Raw genomic sequence first — 22,072 nt, forward strand, 5'->3', positions numbered from 1 at the left:
ATATATATATATATATATAAGATTGATAGGTGTCAGTGGGGGCACATGGACACACACATAATTTGTTAAGATATGGTTACAAAGTTTTAAGACAGATTTGTTATGTTTACATACTTGTTAATAAAGGGCTGCTACAGCCAATTTATATCCAAATATTAAGAAGTTAAAGGGGGTGGCGTAGCAGGGTTGTTTAAAAGCGGTGAACCTAGGTCCTACACTAGTCATGTATGTTTTACAGGTAAATAAAATACATTAAATGCACATATAATTATATGGGAAGATTTTTGTTGAAATTAATGTTCTGGCGACAGGGCCTCTTGAAGCCATAAGAGTTTTCTCTGTTATTCTGTGTAATGTTCATATTTCATTCAGGTCAGTGCCTTATTATTGTAAAGCTTGTTTGCATTTAGCAACAGCTGTGTTTACATTGTAAGAAATGTAAGGTTCCTATTTTTTACCACAATTTCATTGAACAACTATAAGATTTTAAGGATAACTCTAGCCTTATCAAGTAACAGGCTCTTAAAATGAAGAATCTGTGAAATCACAAAAGATTTATGATACTGCTTACAAAGAAAAATGTTCCTGGTTCGGAACTGCTCAACTAATATGCAGATAATTCTTCCACATGTGTATAATTATTAGAACCATATCGGTCCCAAAAACAGTTAGGGGTGTATTGGCAGTTCGCAGAGCCATTTGTCCTGCAAAATTACACGTACATTCGTCCTGTATGAATGGAGGCAAAAATGTATGTTATTAGCATATTTTCTTTCCAGATCAAATGTAATATCTGGAAAATACTGCAATATGGCCACTAGAAGGAGCTGAGGAGCATAGTAAATAAATACAGGTGTCCCGAGTTACATACATGCGACTTACATACGACTCTTACTTACAAACGGAGGCTATTATTGTATAGCAGGATTAGTTTTAATGCTACCACACTTGTGCCGGCGAGGAGTGCCCGCATTTTTGGGTCTGGTTCGTAGTACTGTACGTACATTACAGGAAGTTGGCTCTTGTTAAACGTGCATATGAGGGGTGCCTGCCTCTTCTTCCAGGCCACTGTGAGGTTTTTACTGCTGTCTGTATCCTCATTAGAAATGATTTAATCCCACTTCCTATACTTGAGACAACAGGAAGTGAAAATAAATCTACCCCTAGGAAGGGAAATTCACTCCCGTAGGAGTTATCATGGGAAAAAGATGTCCCCACTGAAGCTTTATCACCAATCCTTGTTTCTATGACAACCCAAAATTTTCAAAATCCAATTGTCACAGGGACAGAAAGTGAGGTTAAATCTTCTGAACAGGGGCACACACAGTAAAACAAACTTTGCAGGGGGTTAAACCTTCCCTATGCTATCCAAAAAAAAATATTTTTTGTTGGAGTTGCACTTAAAAAATTTAACTGTTCCAAATTACATACAACTTCAACTTAAAAGGAGAACTATGGGGTAAGTGTTTTTCCCCCTAGTTCTCCTAAGGATCACGGGAGGACACAAACTAGCGTCCTCCCGTGACCCAAAGCTCAGTATACCGCGAGCTACAGCTCGCGGTATACTGAGTCAGCCGCAGGTGGGACGGATCCCGACATTACTGTCGAGATCCACCCACCTGCGTGATTGACAGCTGGCTCTGTCTATTGAGCCGACATGTGACAGTTTCATTGTCACACATCGGCTCAAATTATGAGGTTGAGTTAAAATCACTCACCTCATAGTTCTTCTTTAAGAACAAACCTTCAGTCCCTATCTTGTTCTTAACCTGGGGACTGCCTGTACTTCAAGTGACACTAAACTCAGGAGTTAGATTTTAAAAATGCTTAAAAGTATCTTAACTATTAACAAAAATGTATCTTATTTGTGTATCACTCGCCTGTAGATCTTCAAATCATCTGTGAATTTGTGCGGACACTGTCCTTCCTTCTGGAGGGCGATTGCTTTTGTTCACCGGGGTCCCTGTGTGTTGTAGAGTACCCACCATTTAAGCTCACTCCCGTGATGGACTACAGTCTCACATTTAGTTTACTAATTAGTTTTGAAATTATAGTCGATCATGGGATTGAGCTTGGAGTGATGGCTACTTTACAACACACACAGGAACTATGGGGAACAAAAGTAGCAACCCTCCAGAAGGAAGGACAGTGTCAGCACCAATTCAGAGATGATTTGAGGATCTACAGCTGAGTGATGCACAAATAAGATACATTTGTGTTAATAGTTAAGGTACTTGAATGCATTTTAAGATTTAACTCCTGAGTTTAGTGTCATTTTGAATTCTCCTCAGGTCCAACTATTGGTCACAATGCAGTATTTACCAGATATCGTATTGAACCTTTAAAACATTTCCTATGCTCCTCGGGTCCATCTAATAGCCATACTGTGGTATTTTCCTAATATAACATTCAACCTGGAAAGAAACTATGCTAATAACATTAATTTTTGCCTTCATTAGCACAGGATGAATGGCTCTGGGAAATGTTTATAAGTACACCCCTTATTGTTTTTGTCGTAGAAGATTATTATCTGAAATCATATTTGGTTACATTGTGTAGGCAGTTTAACACAAGATCCCCTTTTAAGCCAAATTTTGCTTTAAGAAGGTGACTCGGATAGTTTTATTTTGAAAATATCTCAATCGGATTACTAAAATTCAACATGTAGGTGTAATTCCAGAAAGTTTAAAAAAATATATTTTTAAATCTGCATCTGCTTTCATTAAAAAAAAAATACCTGGTGCTCCTGAAAGTCCTTTCCGGTTATAGGGAGACTACTTTCTCCAAACTGTGTTCTTACGAAACTATGTTCATGATGGAGACTACAAGTACATGAAACACATTGTGCAGGCATATTGAGCTACTACCGCTATCAGGAAGCCCACTTTAAAGAATGATGTGCAGCCTACTCTGAAGTGAGTACATGTAGACAAGAAGTGGCTGAAAGACTTTGCAGGAGCTCAGCATCACTGTGATGCAAAAGTGGATGAAATAACAATAAAAACTGTAGTTTACCAAAAAAGAAAATATAATTGCAGTTGTTTATAATAAATAGTGCTTTAACACCACTTACAGGGTTATTCACAAAAGGGTGAAGGGTTTGCAGAAGGCAGGAGAAGTGAACAATCTAGGACAGCATAGCTGAACTGGAAAGTGAACCCGAATTGGAGAATTTTTCCAAATCAGCTATGTTGTCCTAGATTGTTCACTTCTCCTGCCTTCTCTAAACTCTTCACCCTTTTGTGAATAACCCTGTAAGGGTTAGATATCCACATGGAGTTTAGAGTTACTTTAATGAAAGGCTGAAAATATTCAAGCATTTGAAGTTAGACTGCTAACACCTTATGAGCGTCTGCCTCTTGGTACATAAATGGCCTCCCTGCTGTTTGCACCTGTGGGTAGAGCATTTAATTATGCAATAGCAAAACACCCTAATGTTGATGCAGCAGCTAACAAGAAATTTGTTTGTCAGCATTTAGGTCTTCTAACACTGAAGTAAGACAAATACAGAAGAGCAGAACGATTTTTACATTTTTTATTCGTTTTTTTTTTCTTAAAGGAGAACTATGAGATGAGTGATTTCCACTCACCTCATAGTTCTAGCCGACCTGTGACAATGAGACTGTCACAGGTCGGCTCAGTAGATCGGGAGGTGAGGGAACACATACCGGGTTCGCTCACCTCTCGATCCTGTCACGGCTCTCTGCCGTGACAGGGGGAGGGGCTGGATTCCTCTCTCCCCACTTAGATCTGCCAGCGCTGACTGGCGGAACGGACGGGGGAGGGGGCGGGTACAGCTGGCTCTGCCTCTAGATAGGCAGAGCCGGCTGTCACTTACGCAGCTGGGCGGATCTCAACGTTGACGGCGGGATCCGCTTCGGCTGCGGCGTCTCAGTATACCCCAAGCTGTAGCTCGCGGTATACTGAGCTTAGGGTAACGGGAGGACGCTAGTTTGTGTCCTTCCGTTACCCTAAGGAGAACGATGGGGAAAAACACTGACCCCATAGTTCTCCTTTAAGTCGGATACAGTATTTTTGTTTTGTTTTGTGACTCACTGAACTTGATCTTTGTTGGTTTGCTCCCCTACTGTCAGTGCTTTCTCTAATATTAAGGAAAGGAGGAGGACAAAGTTCATGTCATAGGTTTCCATACTGACTAATCTGTTCTCCTCTTTAATAAGGACTCAGTAGCCCACACGTGAACAGCTTTCTTGGTCCTTGAGTGGTTGAACATCTGTAGGGTGAAAGCATAGCACCCCAAACCTCCTTGTGTATAGGAGAGCTGATCACTCTTATTAAGCATAGCAGGGTATTTTTAACACCTGGTGACATGTTCTCCTGGTCCTTTTTTCTTGTCCCAGGGAACATTATGTTCATCCTGCCTGTTGAGCCCATAACGCACTGGATCGCATAGATCAAGCTGGGCAGCGTTCTGGTGCGGGAAGGGGCGTTTTGGTGCTATTCCTGTCAATGGCATCGCAGACACGCCCCCAGCCACAGTGCGATTGCCCGCACCGGAACGCAAGGTACAGGAATGCCCTCAGTTCTGGTGCAGTATGATCAGAAAAAAATTGTGTAGCTTACAATTTAAGGTCCCTACCTCATAAACACATACATACTAGGGATGATTTCGACAGGAGCTTTTTAAAGTCTAAACCTAGCCATACACTGTACTGAAACATCACAGATTCCTTCATCAAGTAGCGTGGACAGAGGAATCCTTTGCTGTTTCCATTGTATTCTGACAGCATCCCCCGGCCACTGTCCGAATACCGAGCGATGTTTGCAGCTGATTGGCTGCAAGCACAGTTCAGCTAAAGATTTTCCATGTATCCTGTGTCCTGAATCTCTCCAGATGTTAATTACAGAAAACATTACAACAGAACATCACATGGAGTCAGAACTGTGTTTAGGGTGTGTGGTGTAAGCCTGTTAGTCTGATTGCAACCAGTTAGTACTAACTTGGAGGCCCCCTTTGCTGCTTGGTTGTTAGGCAGGAGAGTGACCTCTGCATTGCTTCTTTTTGAGAGTAACTCTCAAAAGTACTACATGGGGCTTGAGTGCAATGTTTACATACTGACGTCTATAGAATTTTCTCTTGTATAAGTATTTCAGCACTCGCTTACCCACGTGACCACATATCATTCATCGCACATACTTATACAAAAGCAAAACAACCTTTTAGGAGCAAAGTTTGAAGATAGAACAAAATTTCCCCAGAGATTTGTAAGAAATATACCCAATCTATTTTAGGATTGCCATCAAATTTGTAGAGGAAAGATGTTTCAAATACAGGTACTTCTTGGCTTACCTAATTCGAACTTTATACTAACAAGTCGTACTGGTAATATCACCCATGTTGGACAACAGTCTTTTAAGTGCAAAGCTTGAAGATAGAATACATGTTCCCCAGAGATGTGTAAGAAATGTATTTAATCTAATCTATTTTAGGACTGCCATCAAATTTGTAGAGGAAAGATGTTTGAAATGCAGGTACTTTTTGGGTTACCTAATTCTGACTTTTAGAAATAGATGTTGTGGGTAAGATCACTTATGTTGGGCATGTTGCATAAAGGGCTCTGCAAAGTGATAAAGTGTAGTTTTCATTCTGTTCATCAGATGGAGGCATGCACTCAGCACTAGGGATGGTCTCGATGTTCAAGTCCAACAACAGTTTGACTCGAATATCGGTAGTTGCAAACCACACAGTGACTTGGAAAGCGCTGATTAGGTTCTGCAAAGTGCACTCTAAGAGTCATGATTTGGCAAATAATAATGACTTTGCCCAATCATGGCTCAGATATAAGTCCTGTCAGTTGCCGGACAAATGTAAAAAGTTAGGCGGAGCTAGCGGTGATGTCACTGCTAGCACCGAAGATAGCAGTGACGATGACAGATGACGGCATCTTTCAGAATGCCATTCTGCGGCAGCAGTTCGTTGCGAGTGGACGGGTACCCCTTACTCATTCACAAGGGGGGGCTGCATATGAGTGCCCTTTTATTAAAGGGGTACCCCGCTGTGACTAAGCCCCCCTGCTCGCACCCCCACAACCAATGCCCCAGGGATTGTGGGGAAGAGGCTACTTGTCCACATCGGCACCCTGGAAAAGCATCTTCCGTTCTATCCGTTCTATATCAGAGTTGTATACAGCGTTCTATATCAGAGTTGTATACAGCGGTCTATGTCAGAATTCTATACATCGTACAGATGTGTCACTTCACAGGCAGTTTATGGGGACTCCACAGGCACGATATTTGAAGGAATTTACCCTTTAACCAGTTGACATCCACGGTGTTAAACCCCCTTCCCATCCAGGCCATTTTTCAGTATTCAGCGAAAAAGCACTGCTCCTTTAACCACCTGCCGGCCGGACAGCGGCTTCTTGAATGTGGGTGGGGGGCGTTTTTAAACGTCCCATCCCACCCTGCTCGTGCCTGCCGCTAGGCGGCGCTAACAAGCGGGAAAACCGCCCTGGAATGTAAACATACAAGCGGTAATAAAAAAAATGTAAAACATTTTTTTAAGTCCCTAGCCCCCCACATACACATTCAAACATGCGTTGAGTGCGCCTATGTGCGGAAACGACGATTGCATCCATTGCGCCGCACATGTTGCATGTCGCGGCGAACACTAAACTGATGAGCGGTAAAAGCTTTTAAGGAGTTGCCTATGGCCAATTTTGGGTATGGTAGTTTTTGTGAGTTCGCGGGCGCACACAATTTTAAAGCTTTACATGTTTGGTGTCTATTTACCCGACGTGACCCCGTCTTTTATATTTTGCCAAAAATTTGGATAATAATAATTGTTTTATAACATAAGGTAGGGAAAACATTTATTTTTCAGTACTTTTTTCATTATATAGTAAAAAATAAAAACAGCAGTGGTGATTAAATATCACAAAAAGAAAGCTCTATCTGTCCCCAAAAAATGGTACAAAATACATTTCAGTACAGCGTTGCATGACAGAATAATTGTCAGTCAAAGTACCGCAGCGCTGAATACTGAAAAATGGCCTGGACAGGAAGGGGGTGTAAACACCCTGGTCAGCATGTGGTTAAAAACGGTTTTTGTTTTGTTGTTCATTGATTCCTGTCCCCTAGTGCAGTCCCCGGACCCCCACGCCTTTTTTAGGGCCAATAATTTTGCATATAACTCCTCTTAAAGGGGACAATCGTTTCTGAAAGTTATACCCCCATTTTCATGCATTGATTTTGAATTCAAACTTTTCAGACGTTCGAATGTTCGAATGTGAACCGAACTCGGGCCTGTCCAGCCCATCACTACTCCTTAAGACTGGTCACCACTTTGTTCAAAAAGATCCATATCATGTGGTTGTCATCACATTTGCTGAGGCTGATTAAACTTTGTTTGGGAAATTAAACATCTGGCTTTAAATATATGTTGTTTTGAAATTGTCATCAGCATTCCCTACTGGTAACTGAGGACAGAATAGGTTCTTGCTCATGAAGTACATTGTGGCTATTTTGATCAAAAGACCTAAGTAGATGGATACCTTCCTCCAGTAAAATATAATTTTCCTGTCTCACTATCCTTGAATGTCTATCTATCTATCTATCTATCTATCTATCTATCTATCTATCTATCTATCTATCTATCTATCTATCTATCTATCTTTATATCTATTTGGCCGCTGGCAAAGTTCACCAGTGTTTGCTAGTCCAGGCTCATGATTATTTACCCCCATGCACATGACACTCCTACTGATCCCACTGAACTGCCCCAGTAATTAAAAAATACCCCACTGTCCAGGACATGTCTCACAATAAAAGTGAATGGGTGACGCAGCCAAGCTGTGCACCACAAAAAGAAATAAGTGGCCACCTGGCCAAGCTGTCCACCATAAAAGTGAATGGGTAGTTGCGCAGCCAAGCTGTCCAAAGGTTCTTGAATTTGCAGGGCCAACTAACAATGCTGATACATATTCCTCCCACTAACCACCACTGCTGGGACATATTTCCTCCCATTGACCACTAATGCTAGGTCATTTTTTTCCTCTCACTAATCCCCGAGGCTCCCACTGCAGTCAGGGAATTTTTAGCTATGCCTATTTAGCTGTGCCTCTTTAAGCAATTCCCCATATTTAGTGTAATGTAGCCATCACCATTCCCCAGACTAGCCACACCATTTATGCACACCATATGTCAACTACATGTCCCTCTTTCTCAAGTTGGAAAATATATACAGTATGTATACTGTACTAAGTGCTAGCTGCTTTTAATATGAAGTTATTCTTTTCTCATACCTACTGGTTGTTTACATTAGAGGGCTGGCCACCTGCCAAAATCCTGGATCAACAGAAAGTAATAAGGAAGGAGCTAAGATTTCATTGCCTGTTTTGTGAAATTTGAAAATTAATTTCTTCATAATGCTTACAGGCACAGAGGTGAATAAGGGCTTGTTTTAAAGTTCTTTTACTGCTTGTATATAATATATAAATACTTTAGTGTGCATGATTTGGGCACAGGTCCACTTTAAGTATTATTCTTGAAATAATATAAGTTTAGATATAATTCTCGACTCAGAATGGGTAATTAACCATATGTCAGTATGCCTATTCTATCTCCAACTGTTGTATGAGGGATTTTACCCCTTGCTGAGACCTCTATGCTTGGCCTGCATAAGCAGATACAATCACTGTGGGTAGTCTTTATCAGATAGCTGAACTCACCAAATAACTTTTCATTCACAAAGATCTTTATCGAATGCAGCAGGTTAAAGCAGACAGCAGGATACAGCAGATGATTGGTATTTGCAGGTCAAAACATGGTAATGTTTCCCCCCCATGCGATCAGATTAACACGTGGCCATGAGACAAGCAGCCATTTTGATGCCATGAAGACAATGTGAGCAGAAGGGAAGTGCGTCACACAAAAGGGGAGGGAGCATATTAAAAGATGGTCCAATAACCAAAATGCCCGCAAGATGGCAGTATATTATCCAGTTATACTGGTAACAAAGCTTAGGGAAATTAACTAAATAAATTCTCACTTCACATCAATATAAATATTAACCATGGCTATGCATTGTGTCATATTTTCATAAAACTGTTGCAACAGCACAATGCCAATATCTGATGAAACTCCTGTTAGTAGTTTTGAGCACTGATTTTCTCTGTTTCAGTTCTTCACCTTTGAGCAATACAAAAAGCTGCTATTACCACTCTCCCTTCCTTCCGCCTGGGTAAGTCATGTTTGTCTCATCAAATCATGCCATGTCTGTGTAGTATAACCTCACACGGTGGTGCAATATTTTTTTTCTAGTAATAAGTTTTCTTGTAGATTTTGGCAATTCAGAAAAATAAATATTCCAGCAAAGCTAATAATACATGGAATTCTGAAGTAAAACTGCTGCCACATGGAGAACTCAACACAAATCCTTCCCAGATTGGCCAGAGATCTCATTCCTTGCTCACCTGCAACGCAGCTTTCACATAAAAAGAGAAAAAGAGAAATCTGATGCAGCCAAATCCAGGAATCGGCAAGCTTCTTCAAGCAACAGCAAAAGACTTCAAAAGGCCTGGATGCGTTTCGCACAATAGTGTTTGCTCATAAGGGCCTTGCTCATAAGGACCTTGAAGCATGTCAAGGTGTTTAGAAGTCTTTTGCTGTCTTGTCATTGTTTTCAATAAAGAAGCTTACATATCTGATGGTGCAACCTTTGGTCCATTTATTGAGCCACGTTAAAAATCTGAATCATCCCTTTTTGTAACTTCTGTTCTAACGGTTTATATTTTCTATTGTGAACAATCAACACATATTAACCCTAAAAACTGAATTGTCATTTTAATTGCATTTATTTCCAATGCCTTTCTTTGTCCATGCATTGTAGGTGTTTGCTATAGCCGGCCTTGGATCAGGATTAACTGAAGCCATAGTTGTGAATCCTTTTGAGGTTGTAAAGGTCAGCCTACAAGCTAATCGTGATGCATATGCCCAGGTAAATATATAATAGTATAAAGGTGATATTTTATAACATTGTGTCATGCAGAGTCTGGCAAATCCTATAAATGTAGTTGTTGCCCTAATACATTTGTTCAGCAAATAGTTACTACTTTGTTTTGTCTTTACATAAAAAGATATATTTTACCCTGTCATGCCCAGGGAACTTTTACATATTTACCAATTGTCAACTGATGATGGATAAACTATCAAAGACCAATTGGTTCCCACTATATCAACATAATTGAAGAGTCCAGATAGAACGCATACTTGTTTGATCAATAGTCAAAAAGAACCATAACCTTTGTATTTTCATTAAAAAGTATAAATGTTTTAATAAACTACCCAAAAAACCCAAACACATATATATGCAAATATAAAATTCTTAAAAAGATATCAATCCATAGAAACCCCCCACATAAAAGACAAAACAAAGCAAAAAAATAGATGAAAGACAGTTTGGCCAAATGTGCACTCCTGATGATTGTCCAGGTGTTGGGAAAGTAATTAGTTATCACCATCCACATGGGATTGAAGCGTATGTAGACTTGCGTACAACTCGTACTTATGAACTGAGGTCCAAGGCTGCAGCAAAACTGTATCGCACAGCGTTCCACTACTAATGGTGCTCATGCTGACGATCGTAGTACTGCAGACGAGGAGTGCGTGTGGTTTGTAGTACTGTACAGTACTGTACTTCCTGCACAAATCAGAAAGTTGTTGGTGAGTACCCCGCCTCTTTTCCGGGTCTGGTACTGAACAGGAAGTTGGCTCTGACTGTCGTAACCTTGTATGTACAGTGTACTGAACACTTTTTTTTGTCTTCACCCTGTAACAATGCCTAAACACAAATCTGATACAAATGCTGGTGAAACAGCAAAGAAAAGAATAACCACCACCATGGAAGATAAAGTAGAAATAATACAAAGATCAGAGAGGGGTGAAACTCCATCATCCATTGGCAGAGCATTTGGTTACAGTCAGTCAACAATCGCAACAATTTTTAAAGATAAAATTTGAATAATGGAGCATATGAAAGAACATACCCCAGTGAATGCTATGATTATTACCAAGCAACGCAGTGGTTTAATTATTGAGATGGAATGGCTGTTGACAATTTGGATAGAAGACCAAAATCAGTGTAATATGCAACAGTCTTTCTTTAGTGCAAGAAAAGGCTCAAAGCGTTTTCAATTATTTAAAAGCTGATCATACAGCAATTGAAGTAGATTGCATGAAGAATTTGTTGCAAGTAGGGGTTTGTTCAATCGCTTTAAAAAAAGAGCAAATTTGCATAATATTAAAGTTCAAGGTGAAGCAGGGAGTGCCGATGTAAGTGCTGCAGGTGATTTTCCCAAGATATTGGAAGATATTGTTGACGATTTAGGTTATTTGCCAGACCAAATCTTTAATTAGTTTGTTTTGGGGGAAAAAAGGAGAGGACCTACATTTCCAAAGAGGAAGAGTGCACCAGGACATAAGGTATCAAAGAGCAGGCTGACTTTATTACTTGGGGGTAATACGTCTGGGGATTTAAAGCTCAAGCCTATGCTAGTGCATCACTCCCTGAATCCAAGGGCACTACGTAATGTCACTAAGTCATTTCTTCCTGTTATTTGGAGGGCAATCTCAAAGGCGTGGGTTACAGTTGGGTCTTTCAGGAAGGATTTTTTTACCATTTTGTTCCTGCTGTTGAACATATTGCTTGGGCAAAAACATTCCTTTCAAAATTCTCTTCTCCTTGACAATGCCCCTGGACATCCAAACACTTTAGATGACATGCACCCCAATGTAAAGGTGGTATTCTACCCCCCAACACCACATCACTACTTCAGCCAATGGATAAGGGAGTCATAGCCTCCTTTAAGGCCTATTATTTACGGAGGACATTCTCACAAGCTGTCAGGGCTACTGAAAAGGATGAGATGACCTTAAGGGATTTCTGGAAAAATTATAACATTTATCATGGCATCAAAAATATTGTTAATGCTTGGGATGAAGTGAAAGAGACAAATATTAGAGGAGTTTGGAACAAATAGGCAGCCAAACTTGTTAAAAAATTTAAAGGGCTGGTATCGGACTTTAGATACAGTATCTGTATCGGTGCATCCCTACTGCATAGTATCTGTGTATCACTGCTCTTTGGTCTCACTGCAAGTCTATGGATCATGTAGGTCTGAATGAAAAGAAAGGCCATTGTAAAAAGCTTATCATGTTCCCTGATATACGAATGACATCAAGAGCAAATATTTAGAAAGCTGTATATGCTATTTATTCATCAAAATATGACAATGTCACCTAAAAACGTAAAAATGTCACCTAAAAGTTTTTTCAAGGCCATTTGAGAAATACGATCTTAGAATGTGTCTGTACTGAAATAGGTGGAATATATTTATGGTGTAAGTTTACCAAAATCTATACAAAAAATGTGTATGTTTTGATAAAAGAAAAGAATATATTAGCTTGACTTTGTTTTATTGCAAGCAGTTGTTCCACTTGTCTTCAGAATGCTAGCTAGTTGTAAAGCATTTTTTTTTTGTTTAATATATTTTTATTGTTTTGTTTCCATAAAAGTACATTTAGACAAACATTCATAAACATTAGTTTCAAATTATCTCTTAGTTTTAATAATTATAGTGGGGAGCTTAATGTGGCTTAATGTACAAAAAACAACTTAGATGTTAACTGATTTCTCCCAATCTTCCCACAATGCAAGACTCTATGCCAATATATGCTGAAGATTTTGGATAATTTGATAAAACATGCCAAAAGCTATTCACATTAAACTATTTTATTACAATCCTAAAACATTTAATGTGAACAGCTTAATGTAAAAAGAGCTTAATGTGTAAAAAAGTATCTAAACCTCAATCAAATGCCTTGAAACTTTGCAGAACCCAATTTATCAGCTTCCCAAACCTATCCTGAAGTTTCATGGATATTGGTTACACACAAGGCAAATGAGTGACATTAATACAAAACACAGAAAATCCCCAGCTCACCTGCCAGCTAGCCTGCAACCAAACAAATTGCCCTGTCAACAGTATGTGTTAAAATCAGAGGTTTTAGTTGCACAAACTTTTGGCCAAAAATATGTAGAAGCCACACCGCCGCGCCAAGGCACCTCTGTAAGGTGTGGTCCTAACTCTATGTATGTGAGTCTCCAAGTGTGAGCATATTAATGCAGTCGATAAATTGCATGCAGGTGTACCAGGAGGTAGCCAACTCCTCCTAATAAGGTGCAGGGACGCACTGGAGGCCCAGCAACCAAAAAAGCATGCTGGGACCCCAGTGCGTCCTCTCAACCAAAAATAGTCAAACTAGAAAAAACATGAGTGACATTAAGCTTTTCTTTTGGGGAGCATAATGTGGCTTAAAGGAGAACTATGAGGTGAGTGCTTTTCACTCCCCTCATAGTTCTAGCCGACCTGTGACAGTCTCATTGTCACAGGTCGGCTAGAACTATGAGGGGAGTGAAAAGCACTCACCTCATAGTTCTAGCCGACCTGTGACAGTCTCATTGTCACAGGTCGGCTAGAACTATGAGGGGAGTGAAAAGCACTCACCTCATAGTTCTAGCCGACCTGTGACAGTCTCATTGTCACAGGTCGGCTAGAACTATGAGGGGAGTGAAAAGCACTCACCTCATAGTTCTAGCCGACCTGTGACAGTCTCATTGTCACAGGTCGGCTAGAACTATGAGGGGAGTGAAAAGCACTCACCTCATAGTTCTAGCCGACCTGTGACAGTCTCATTGTCACAGGTCGGCTAGAACTATGAGGGGAGTGAAAAGCACTCACCTCATAGTTCTCCTTTAATGTACAAAAAACAACTTAGATGTTAATCGATTTCCCCCAAACTTCCCACAATACAAGACGCTCTCTGTACCAACATATTGTAAAGATTTTGGGTCATTTGATAAAACATACCAAAGGTTATTCACATTAAATTATTTTATTCCTTTTCTAAAACATTTAGCTTAATGTAAAAAGAGCTTAATGTACCATAATGTCCCTAAACCTCAATCAATTGCCTTGAAACTTTGCACAACCCAAGTGCTCAGCTTCCCAAACCTATCTTGGAAGTTTCATGGATTTTGCTTTTCCACAAGTCAAATGAGTGACATTAAGATTTTTTTTTTTGGGGAGCTTATTTGCCTTGTGGGAAACCAAAATCCATGAAACTTCCAGGATAGGTTTGGGTAGCTGAGAACTTGGGTTGTGCAATTTTTCAAGGCAATTGATTGAGGTTTAGGCACATTATGGTACATTAAGCTACATTAAGCCATTTTCACAATAAATGTTTTAGGATGTCCCGTGTCTCTTATGGGCAAGTGGAAATAAAAAATGGCTTTGTGCACATGGTTGTAGGGTGGCATGCACGGACTGTCTTGTAGAAATGTAAGGAGTTGTTTTGTTTTTTTGTGGGCAAATTGCAGTCTGGAGTTGTTGTTGGGTAAGAGAAGGCTGAGATGGTTGCACAAGTTTTAACTCTGGAAAGGTTCAAAGAAAACATTGTGGGCAGTTCTGACAATAATGTACATAATGTGTCCAAATTATAAAGTGAAATGACATGACATATTGGCAGTTATATGAATGAATGTGATGTAACGGCTGTACATGACTTTTTTATGAACTGTTTGCGATAATCTCACTATTGTGTTATTAAAATTTGATTTATGCCCCGTAAAATATAAATCTGGCTAGGACGTTTGCTGTACATGTATTGTTCATTCCCAGCTGCTTTGTTGATTTAGTTATATTTGCTTTTTTCTTAAACGCCACTTGTTCAGCCAGCTGATTGAGTAAACACCTTGGATTTGACCTGAATGTAACAGATGTATACCTCAGGTAGAATTTAGTGTCAGATGTTGGAACTAAACAACTAAAAACCAACAAGACTAATAGATCTTGTCCTTCGGTGTAGCAATGGCATGGCAAAATCATTGGGCTTTTTGCCACATGTGCCTTTTTTGCAAGTTACATAATCTCAAGACTTGGATTTGGCGGTCAGTGCCATCCACCCAATGCAGAGACAATAACATCCCCAAGCTTTACATTTAAACCACAAAACTCCATACTTCAGGACTGCTGTGCACACTGGAGATGGGGTGGCAACAGTCTTCCCTTTGATCCATCTCTGACTCTGCACTATGCTTTAATATTGCCCATTCTGCCCATTGGATGATCATGAAACGTTTTGCATGACTATGATATTTGAAAGTTGGTATAAGCAAAAGTGATTTGCAATATGGACACAATTATGTTACAAAGATAAATAATTGGTACTTTTTGTCAAGGCAAGGATAACCATACTGACTTCTTTTTTTAAAGTTAAAGTAGCAATGTAAATCCAGCAGTAACTCTTCGCATAGATTTGGTCCTCCCTTTCATTATGTCTTTTTAACTGAATTCTGACTGGTTATTAGAAGATACAACATATCATTCCTTGCTCAGTCTGTAGAGTGATTTTGTTGGGAATTATGTTGATATACCATTAGTTTATGAGGTATGCCCTGATCTCAGTGCTTTAAGCATCTGTATAAAGTGAATCGGTGCTATGTCCATGTAGGACAAAGGAACAGGCTCACCTAACTGCCAAACTCACAAGCTAGACATACTTACTTTCTTTTTGTTCCTCTGCACCTCCATTCATCTGAAAGGAGGGAAAAAAAGTAGACCAATGTAAACTCAAAGCTTACACATAGTGAATACACTTTGGCTGCCCTTTAGGACAATGTTTGGTGCCTGAGATTCCAATCACCATGCACCAGCGATGTCATATGACAGGTAGAGGAGTGAGTCAAATGCTCCTCCGTATTTGTAAATTCTGGGTATTTTTGTTTTCTTGCCACCAAAAAGGAATGGAGTAGAGAAATTGAAACTTTAAGTTAGATGGAAGTGCTTCCGGATAGGTAGAATGGCTGAAAATCTTTACACAAGAAATGAGGGATGGCAGAATGGAGTTTGTATCTGAATTTTTGTTGTTACAATGGTTTAACATTACTGCTGGCAATAGTTTTTGTAAGGCCTCTGATTACCCCACTTACAGCACTGCAGTGATCCAGACAACACAAATAGTTCAGATCATCACTGATCATCTCATTCTGCCAGAAGATCACTATAACTGAAAAGTGAAGACTACATTATACCTGTGTGTATACATGTGTAGTGTATTTTTGAAAGCCGATAATAAGCCCTGCCTCCTATACCTGTTATGCCTGGTCCACATACCACTTAAACCGAACTGAAGAACTAAAAAAGTGAAGATTTGATATGTTACAGGGAACATTTAGAAATATTAATTATGCCTAAATTGCAGCATGAAAAATTTACATTTTATCTACAATTCCTCCCAAAGAAATTGCAGCATACTTCCTGGTATGTGAGGGTGCCTGGGCACTCTTGTTCTTACAGCCTCATAGCTGTATATCTGTAATGTAAAATCTATGACACTGTTGCCTACAACTGCTAATCTCAGGAGCTATGCAGCGAGATTTGGTGATGCCACTCCTGTGGTGCTTACTATTCTTGTAAGCACCACAGGAGGCTCTAGCATGAGGAAGCAAAAGCTCTGCCTCTACCAAATTGACCACACAGACACACCATGAAAGTCATGGTAAGTCAGTAATGGGCAAAGCTCTGATTCAGGGAGACCATAGATAATGCTAGTGACTAGTCCTTTGCCCTCTTCCTGCCTATTTTTAGGTAGTACTTCCATAGTTCTGTTCCTGTTCCAGTCCTACTTCTGGTTCTGATAAACCTTCCCATTAAGCTTCTTTAGGATCATAAGGTTATAGAAAATCTTGGTGTCACATTTAGTGATATTCTGAAGTACAGAATGAGTGCTGAGTCCATCACATATAATTTGTCAATAGGCTTTTATATCAGTGCAGATATTGTGAAGGGCAACTCTTCCAAAATAATGGAAAGGCTCAACACTTGAAGAGTAGCTCTTATTCCTCCTGTCCTACTTCTTGACAGCATCGACTTTGTTACTACAATACAGTGTTTGTGCTAGTGAGTGTATCTAAGAAAAAGGTATGCACAGAATAGGTGTCAGACAAAAGTTATCAAAGTGGACAATTTTTAAAGCCCTTTGAAAATCATTAGGGTTCAATAGTTGGCTTTAAGTAGATTATAAAGATAATAATCACACTTTTGGTATTAGTACAAAAGCACCATGCTTTGTAGATGTGGATCTGATCGTACACACCTGGAACGGATAAAGTGATATATAAGCACACATCGGTCCATGTCTTTTGACAGCCCATTATCTAAAAATAAGCTGCAGTATCTAGAGCTCCTTGTCTTGGCATTAAGCTTATACTGGTTCACTGACATTATTTCATTTGTCTCTTAGAGTTGTGACTTCCCAATAGAGGATTGAGTGACACTAGCTGTGTTTATTTTGTTATTTAGAAGCTCTAGTGTAATCTCTTCTTGCCAGTTGACAGACAGGAAAAGACAGAATGACGGGCGATGAAGCTGGTATTCTGTAGGTTTTATTGAAGATATATTGATGGATGCCCTTTTGAAAACTAAACAAAGACTATAACCAGAAATTCAGTATTCTTATACGCCAATCAGCCATAACATTATAATCACCCGCCTAATATTGAGTAACCCCTCCTTTTGCTATCAAAACAGCATTGACCCATTGGGGCATGGACTCCACTAGACCTCTAAAGGTATGCTATGGTATCTGGCACCAAGCCATTAGTAGCAGATCCTTTAAGTCCTGTAAGTTGCAAGGTGGGGCGTCCATGGACCAGACTTGTTTTTCCAGCACATCTCCCAAATGCTCAATTGGATTGAAATGTGGAGAATTTGGAGTGAATACCTCAAACTCGTTGTGTTCCTCAAACCATTTTTGCAGTGTGGCACGGTGCATTATCCTGCTGAAAGAGGTCACTGCCATCAGAGAATACCATTTCCATGAACAGTTGTGCTTGGTCAGCAACAATGTTTAGGTAGGTGGTAAGTAACATCCACATGAATGGCAGAACCCAATGTTTCCTGGCAGAACATTGTCCAATGCAACACACTGCCTCCACTGGCTTCCCTTCTTCCCATAGTGCATCCGGGTGCTATCCCTTCCCCAGGTAAGCGACACACAGGCACCGGGCCATCCACCTGATGTAAAAGAAAATGTAATTCATCAGATCAGGCCACCTTCTTCCATTGCTCCGTGGTCCAGTTCTGATGTTCACTTGCCCAATGTAGGCACTTTTGTGGACAGGGGTTAGCATGTGCACTCTGACCAGTCTGTGACTACACAGCCTCATACACAAACTGCAATGCGCTGTGTGTTCAGACACCTTTCTATCAGAACCAGCATTAACTTTTTCAGAATTTTGAGCTACAATAGTTCTTCTGTTTGATCAGACTACATGGGCATCAATGTCCCTGCAGACCGGGAGCATAACACAAGAGCTGCAGTTTTGGAGTTGCTTTGACCCAGTCATCTAGCCATCACAATTTGGCCCTTGTCAAAGTCGATCAAATCCTTACTCTTGTCCATTTTTCCTGCTTCCAACACATCAACTTCAGGGACAAAATGTTCCCTTGCTGCCTAATCTATCCCACCCACTTCCAGGTGCCACTGTAACGAGAAAATCAATCGTATTCACTTCACCTCTTATTGGTCATAATGTTATGGCTGCTTGGTGTATTTTGCTTTTGCTTGAGTAGCAAGCTTTTTAGGCTGTGTAAATTGTAGCTTTTATTTGGTGGCATTTTCCATACCTATTTATTTGCTGGTAAGCTGCTCCATCCTTACTGCCAAATATTCTTCCCACTAAAATAATGTTAGACTTCATTGTATTTGTATTATGCATGCCACCAAATTCTTCTTGAAAACATTGCTAGAAATGTCACAGTAACTATCTTGGTGGCATCCTAGTCTTTATAAATAAAAACAGTGGCAGCTGCTCTGATTTGTTTAAAACCAGCAAAAAAGAAAAGTTGCACATGGGCCTTGTAATATACAAAACAATACAAAGGGGGTCCCCAAGACGCCTTCATGCTAACATGAAAAAAAACCTTACTCATCTGTTATAACTACTCAGGGTAAGTTAGTTATAAGTGTGGTCTCAACTATGGGACTTATATTGTATAGCAATGCACAAAGAGTAGGCTCATTTGAAGGCAACCCTTTCACCCTTGAAGGTACAGCAACGCATCAGAAACACATATATTAATTTTACAAAGCAGCTGAAGACTTCCAGTGTGCGTCTGCACCAAAATCCAAAAAGCAGCAATGGTAACAATTGGATTTGGTGCAGATACACACTGGAAGTCTTCATTTGCCCTGTAAAGGCAATGCCTGGACTTCTGGTGTGTTGCTGTACCTCTAAGGAGGTTGGGGCTGCCTTCAGATGAACCTGCTCTGTTTGTGCATTGTTATATATATCCAATCGTTGGGAACTCAGGTAGATTGGAATTAGGGACCACACCTATCAGAGGTGTCTTGATGCAGCATTGTGGCTTGCACATGTGTTTGCAAATGTATGCAACTAAAACTTCTGTTTTTAATCTGAGTAGCTGAAACAGATTTATTTGTTGCTGACTAGCTTGAAATTATGCTGGGGACACCCTTTATACAGTTTATTCTTTATGGCTACACATGGAAAAAGAATGTCCTGATATTTTACTCTTTAAGCTAAGCTGCAGTCCAATATTAAAAATTAAAAATGTTAGTCTGATTATGTTTTTATAAAAAAAAAACAATTACCTGAATTTACCTTATTGTTAGCATCCTGTAATCCTTTACACAGCAATGCTTACACTGGGAGGATCAACGCAACAAACCAGGCTAGGTTTTACTTAATTCCACGGTGCTTTCTGTGAACATGCTCATAGGGGAGCAGAATGATGATCTCATCCGTGAGCTTCTGCTCCTTCACTGTACAGTTATAGGCTGTGGCAGGTCCTTGGTCAGATTGTATTGCCTAACTACAAGCATATATGTACAGAGGGGTCTAGGATCTGACCGTGCTGTCTTACCATAGGGTACCTGAGTACAAAGACGGAACCGAAGTACAAATCCTTTGAAAGATAAATAGTTCACATATATGTATTTTGCACCTATTTATCTGCATTGATGAAAACTCCTCCAGTGAGAGGTGTTACATTTCTAATCTGTACTACATTATAAACCATGTGACTATAATAAAGTTTTTTATTTTCTTCCAGCAACCATCTTCCTTTGCTCAGGCACAGCATATCATCCAAAAACAAGGCTTAGGCCTGAGAGGACTGAACAAAGGCCTTACTGCCACTTTGGGACGTCATGGTGTCTTCAATATGGTTTATTTTGGTTTCTATTTCAATGTCAAGAATGCTTTTCCTGTTAACAAGGTACTACTTTTAACTCTTATGTAGATTGATTGTCTTAAATCAAAGAATAAAATATATTGTCTAGGACTACCAGAATCCTGTTCTAGGATACTGTATATTAGGAAAGTAATTTTGGTGGCAAATTTAAATATAAATAATTAATCTTACTAGTAGAAAAAAAGGAAGGATGAGAATATTATAGATACATCTTCACCCTGCTTATTGACAGAATATGTCAAACCTGACGGAAGTCACAAAGGTACGACTAATGGAAGTGTAATCCCAACTGCTTCTCCACTTTCCTCTCCTGTACTGTTAGTGTGGCTGCAAACATGCTTCCGCAGTGGCTTTTTTAAGCAGATGTCAATCATAACTGGATTATGTTTAATTTGCTAAAGGGTTGTTTATTATAAAAAAAGATAAAAAATATATTGTTTTCACTTTTTATATAATTTGATGCATCCTGGTGTTGCTGATCTCCTGCAGGTACTTCCTGTCTACATGCATGCACTCCAGCAATGACTGCATATAATTAATTAGGGTGGGTTTTCTGATGGCGACAACAGTGGACCATGCCTGTGTAATGTGTGTACAAAGTAACAGGATGGCATTGCAGGAGCACAATTAGGAGACAGAAGAAGAGCATTGCACTATACCAGGAAGTACCTGATGTTACCTAAAGAGGACATTCATAAAGAGCTTGTGCAAGCATGGGTTGAATCCTTTCATTCTCCGCACTCAAGATTTAAGATTCAGAGTCCAGTTTGCTAATATGGTTGTAAAATATCTGGCTTCACTTTATGTGGTGCACAGTAGGCACACATCTCCTACCAGACTGTCCATCTAAATATATGTAGAAATTTGATTAGTGTGGCTTATCTTGACATTAATGAATAGGTGACAAACGTACACCTGTAGTAAACTATTGTGTGTTTGGATGGGTCCATGTGTATTTCACATGCATTTTCATGTTCTTCCATTGATTTCAGTGGGCTACTCAACGTGGGAGAAAAGTTGGAGAAACAAGTACCATTATTTTAACAGCACGCATTGATCCATCATGTATATCTGGACAAGCGCCATTCAGAACAATGGCGCTTTGCATGCACAATTTATTTTACACTATACTACAGGCAGTGCTTATTCAAACATATGCGGTGTTTGAAAGTGCGTTGCTTACAAAAAGATACATTTACATGTGTTGATGGGTCTATTGAAATTAATGAAAATGCATGTAATTGCACATTAATGCATTAAAATGCACAATAATGCACATGCAAAGGTGTAAACCAGACATGTCATTTTATTGTATTGCTCTCATGACAGGTCTCCTTTAATAGAAGAAACATCTCTAGCTATCTTTATTAGAGTTAAAGTGTATGTTAAAAATATATTGGCGGTAAAGTATATGTTTTTGAAAGTGTAGGATAACAATTCCTTATGGTTTTTTTACTGCCATCCGGGGCTCCATTACAAAGATTTTTCCTCACTTCCTGTCCTGCTGACAACAGGTTTATATAGAAAGAATGAAAAACTTCTGTCCACAATTTACCCACTTCAATAATTTTTACATCTCCTTCTATATCTATTAGATCATTTTCTTTCTATATATTTGCATATTGGTCTTTCTCCATTTACACACCACCACCACCACCACCACGATTTCTATAGTGGTTTCAATGCAGGATGGAGACTATATTTGTTCCTTACTTGTAATTATAAAACGTTCTAATTTCTCTTTTTTCAGTTTTCCTTTTTACCACATGGACCCC

At 39.6% G+C, this 22,072-nt stretch overlaps 1 protein-coding gene across 1 annotated transcript in view; it reads left to right on the forward strand.

Moving 5' to 3' along the window:
• The window catches only part of SLC25A21 (solute carrier family 25 member 21), a 151,491-nt gene that overhangs the window by 76,577 nt on the left and 52,842 nt on the right, over positions 1-22,072 (forward strand). Inside the window, exons 4-6 of the mRNA XM_018572080.1 lie at positions 9,143-9,202; positions 9,851-9,958; positions 20,157-20,321. Of these exons, the coding sequence (XP_018427582.1) occupies positions 9,143-9,202; positions 9,851-9,958; positions 20,157-20,321 (333 nt within the window). The remainder of the gene's footprint in view (positions 1-9,142; positions 9,203-9,850; positions 9,959-20,156; positions 20,322-22,072) is intronic.

The sequence above is a fragment of the Nanorana parkeri genome, unplaced genomic scaffold (genome assembly GCF_000935625.1).
Source record: "Nanorana parkeri isolate BGI_ZX_2015 unplaced genomic scaffold, ASM93562v1 scaffold1928, whole genome shotgun sequence".
NCBI lineage: Eukaryota > Metazoa > Chordata > Amphibia > Anura > Dicroglossidae > Nanorana > Nanorana parkeri.